This window comes from Pollachius pollachius, assembly GCF_949987615.1.
Source record: "Pollachius pollachius genome assembly, chromosome: 6".
Lineage (NCBI taxonomy): Eukaryota > Metazoa > Chordata > Actinopteri > Gadiformes > Gadidae > Pollachius > Pollachius pollachius.
Window position 1 is genome coordinate 18,709,206 of NC_136939.1, and position 5,000 is coordinate 18,714,205.

The following is a 5,000-nucleotide window of genomic DNA, read 5'->3' on the forward strand; positions in this document are numbered from 1 at the left end:
AATTAATTTAGTAAAGCATCCTTCCACACCTAGCCTGTGCCTGATCTCTGGATCTGGGCTCAACTCCCTGAGCAAGCAGTGACAGAAGGAACTGACCAGCAGAATGAACCCACCAAAGTCTTCCCAATAGACCCCTTCCTGGCAGCCATCTTTGAGCGCTAGGAACGCCTAATTTGCTGTATCCTGGAGATGATTGTGACCAGTTACCAGTCTCATTCCAAAGCTACCAAGCCTCACTCCCCGGCTACTCAGCCTCACTCCACAGTTACTCAGCCTCACTCCACAGCTACCCGGCCGCACTTCACAGCTACCCAGTCTCAATAGACAGCTACCTAAACTCACTCCAAAGTTACCCAGCCATGCTCCCCATCCAGACCTGCCAAGCTATGTTCCTGACCTTCCTAGCTATGTTGCTGACCTGCCTAGCTATGTTCCTGACCTTCCTAGCTATGTTCCTGACCTTCCTAGCTATGTTCCTGACCTGCCTAGCTATGTTCCTGACCTGCCTAGCTATGTTCCTGACCTTCCTAGCTATGTTCCTGACCTTCTTAGCTATGTTCCTGACCTTCCTAGCTATGTTCCTGACCTGCCTAGCTATGTTCCTGACCTTCCTAGCTATGTTCCTGACCTTCCTAGCCCTGTTCACATGCCTGAGGGGCCGTGATAATGAGAATAAACATCTAAAAGGCATAGGAGGATATACTCTGGTATATCCTCCATGCACACCCCTTAGTGGGAAGCTACACATTATAGAACAACTGGTATAGTCTATTCTATAGTGCACTGGACTGTGTTATGCTACTGTGTGTGTATACTCACAGCTCTCCAGCTCCAGGGTGCAGTTCTGAGTGTCCAGGGGGAAGCTGCTGAAGTCCATGGAGCAGAGAGCTGTGACCGTGATCCTGAAACAACGGTTCAGTTTAAACCAACAGGAAACCAACAGCCTTCATAACAAATGGATTGCATTATTAGGATCTCAAGTTTATTTGTACGGTATTTAATAACATTTAGATTCTCAAAGATGCTTGGCAAGTTTATTTGATAAAGATTTGATTACAAGTACATTCTCAAAGAGGTTTATCAAATACATTAATATATAATTTGACAATTTACCTCCCCTATTAAGATCCATATCATCCCACTCACTCTTTCAAAAGCAGCTTAAAGAACATTTTATCTTTTCATGAATCATGTCATCACCTCCTGTCCTCTCCATTGCCCCACTTTTTTTTTCTCTATCTAAGACATGTATTTATCACATCCTACATCTAACTTTGATTATTTTGATTATTTATGTACTTTGTCTCCTTATTTTCTAAAGTTTATTTGTTAGCCTAATAAATATGATTTTATTGTGATTATTGACAGGGGTGGAACTCTTGTACAAGCCCATTTGGCTTCGTTCCCTCCTAGCACCATTCATGTTAATGTGTGCTAAATAAATAAACTAAACTAAACAACAATTTCATTTTAAAAGACGCTCAAATTGACACAGAAGTCATCCTAACAGTCTCACACTCCAGTAGACAGCCTCTCTGCAGCCTATCTCAAGGCCTCCCAGAGAAGATGTCCTCCTGCCCCTGATGAAGAGCCTTCACCTGAGCCCTGCCTGCCCCTGATGAAGAGCCTTCACCTGAGCCCTACCTGCCCCTGATGAAGAGCCTTCACCTGAGCCCTGCCTGCCCCTGATAAAGAGCCTTCACCTGAGCCCTGCCTTCCCCTGATGAAGAGCCTTCACCTGATCCCTGCCTGCCCCTGATGAAGAGCCTTCACCTGAGCCCTGCCTGCCCCTGATAAAGAGCCTTCACCTGATCCCTGCCTGCCCCTGATGAAGAGCCTTCACCTGATCCCTGCCTGCCCCTGATAAAGAGCCTTCACCTGAGCCCTACCTGCTCCTGAAGAGCTTTAACCTGAGCCCTACCTGCTCCTGAAGAGCTTTAACCTGAGCCCTACCTGCTCCTGAAGAGCTTTAACCTGAGCCCTACCTGCTCCTGAAGAGCTTTAACCTGAGCCCTACCTGCTCCTGAAGAGCTTTAACCTGAGTCCTACCTGCTCCTGGTTAAGGAGCCTTAACCCTTGCAGCTTATCCATTCATTCTTCCCATCTGAACCCCCGTCTGCTCTCCCCTTTGCCCCGCACCTGACGCTGAACAGGATGTTCCCGTCGGGGTACACGCGCAGCATGATGTTCTCCATGGTGGTGTCGTGGATGAAGGAGCGCTTGGAGTGGACGAAGAACACATCGGGGACCCATATCTTCTTCACCAGCCGAGCGTCGAAGGTGCGACTTTTGTTGCTGCCGGAGGGGAAGGCCAGGCGGACGTCCTGCCAGTAGTGTCTCAGGTACAGGGTCATGGTGAAGTCCTGCAGGGAGACACAAGCACGAAAACACATACACACGCACGCATGGACGCACGCACGCACGGTAAGGTATTCATCCCTGAGGCGAGAATGAAGGCGTAACAGCAGCATGCATTAAAAGAACACAATGGCAGTTATTAAGTAACTGACAATATAATAAGAAGCAGCATCCAAAATGCTGATACAAAAGCCAACCTAAAATGTAAACTAAAAGCCACGAGAGTGCCAAATACATTTAAAAGTGTTTAATGTGCAGTTGGATACAAAAGATTTGCAGTAAGGACAGACTTACACTGGCAGTATTTACTGAATGTGTATATTCTAGTGTTGTGTGTCTGTGTACCTGCTCAGATGTGTCTGCTAAACTAGATGGATTCGATCAAGCCAATAATGACAAGAATGACGAACTTGACTCCAGCACCACAAGCAGTAAACATTGGTGTTATGTGTTTGTTTCTGTCAGTGTTGTGAGTCTGCGGAAATAACGTATATATCAGTGTTCTGCATTTGTGTGTACGTCAGTGTTGATTCTTTGTGTGTACGTCAGTGTACATGCTATGTGTGCAGAAGACCGTACCATGTTGACTTCAGAGATGCTGTCGATGCTCTCCACCTGAACATCGATGCCTACGGGGATGGCTGAGCCTGGAGGAGCAGAGGGGTTTCAGATACAGCTTAGGCTCGCTCTTCTTTTGCAGTAAATGCATAGGGAGGCCGAAGGTTAAATATGGACGTTTCTCCACTGGATTAAGTACATAGGGCCACCCATCTGATTAATATAATGTAGAGCACATTATATTAAATCTACTGTACATTATACTAAATGGAATATTGTGTTGGATATGATTGTCGTGTAACTGTAAGACATGGCAACATGACCTATATTAGCTGCTAGCCCTGGTCATTTCTAAAATTGTGTTTTTAATCATTCAAGCAAACCAGACAAACCCAAACCGTGTTCGGAAATCCAGCATCATGAAATGTATTTCGACAACCTTCTAAACCTTATCGCAAGCGACGCAAAGAACACAAACTCTGAAATTGACAGTTATTCATTTACCCTGTTAACATGATGACATGTTTTAATATCCTTTAATATTCCTCTCTTCTCTCTGTTTCGGTATTTGAGTTCAAGGACCAGATTACCGTTAAAAAACAAGTGGGTAATACAGGGCTAGCCGTTGTTTACCGGCTCTGCAGACAATCTGGGTCAGAGAGGGTTTGATTTGCTTGGGGGGGCGGTAGTGTAACCAATATTAAGCCTCCTGGGGACCGAGATACAAAACCAAGGACGCTGATGTTTATAAAAAGGAGAATTATAGTCGTAAATAGGAATTATAAGTAAGAAGAAGTTAAATAAATAAAATAAAATATAAACGATTGATAAATGGACTATTGATAAAAAATAACTAAAACAATGAATATATTGTTTTGATAGTTATTTAATATACAATTGTTTTAAAAGGTGGTGGTTAGTAGTAGGTTGTCATCTCGGATTAGGAAGATTAAGAAGAACATGTGATTCATGAGTACACTATAGATCGTCATTAGTCCGTCTCCTATAGTCCTCACCCCCGAAGCCGGGCCGCATGGCGAAGTCGTGGTCCTCGATACGAAGTAGCTGCTCCGACTTGATGAGCAGAGACTTGGTGCTGTCCTGCTTCTTCAGACGGAAGTCCACCCGCCTGGAAACACACAGAACCACGTTAGAACCACATCAGAATCACACAGAAACACACAAAATAACGTCAGAAACACACAGAACCAGATCAGAATGACAGCAAAACCACAGAATAACCACACAGAAACACACAGAACCACAAAGACCCAGATCAGAACAACACAGAACCAGATCAGAACAACACAGAACCAGATCTGAACAACACAGAACCAAATCAGAACTAAGAGAGAATCACATTGAGACCAGACAGAACGACAAACATCAAATCTCTCTCCCTTCCAAGTAAATCAAAGGCTTTCATGGCTTGTTATAAAAAATAAAATAAAAATACATAACATTTAAGAGTTGTCAGTGAAATAGTACTAAACTATTTTCAACATTGGAATGATCTCTCTCTCTCTCTCTCTCTCTCTCTCTCTCTCTCTCTCTCTTTCTCTCTCTATCTATCTCTAAACTACTTGTAGAGTTTGTGACATCTGGTGTGGTGAATGAGCTGATCGATGTATTAACAGTGAGACTAAACAAAAAGTTTAACACGAGCAAGGGGCTGTCTTTCTTATCGCCCTGCCATAGTTCTCTTGAGCAACCGCTTGGAGAGGAACAAGCTGATGCTGATGTTTGTTCTTGTTGTTGACCGGAATAGAAACCTACTGTTTAAACGTTAAGTAACTCAGTAACTGTGTCAGTATGTGGTTACATGTATCTATTTATATATATGTCTGTCTATCTACCAACGCTGTGTGATGATTCTTATAGCTCAGTTGTGTATAAGAACCTTTGGCGATGCCGAACACAAACTGTTGTCGACGGTAAAGCTTAAGACATGATAACACCATGAATCAGCATCTCACCAATCAAGGCCTTAAAAGGATCAACCAGGGGAGGGTCTGCTAAATATGTGGCCATGTGGCCACATATTTAGCAGACCCTCCCCTGGTTGATCCTCGGTACTTAATAAT

At 43.9% G+C, this 5,000-nt stretch overlaps 1 protein-coding gene across 1 annotated transcript in view; it reads right to left on the bottom strand.

The window, feature by feature from the left end:
* Nucleotides 1–5,000, bottom strand: part of gabrr3a (gamma-aminobutyric acid type A receptor subunit rho3a) — a gene marked incomplete at both ends in the record, with an annotated part of 12,234 nt that overhangs the window by 5,367 nt on the left and 1,867 nt on the right. The window contains 4 exons of the mRNA XM_079738017.1: nt 820–902; nt 2,140–2,363; nt 2,938–3,005; nt 3,933–4,045. Of these exons, the coding sequence (XP_079594143.1) occupies nt 820–902; nt 2,140–2,363; nt 2,938–3,005; nt 3,933–4,045 (488 nt within the window). The remainder of the gene's footprint in view (nt 1–819; nt 903–2,139; nt 2,364–2,937; nt 3,006–3,932; nt 4,046–5,000) is intronic.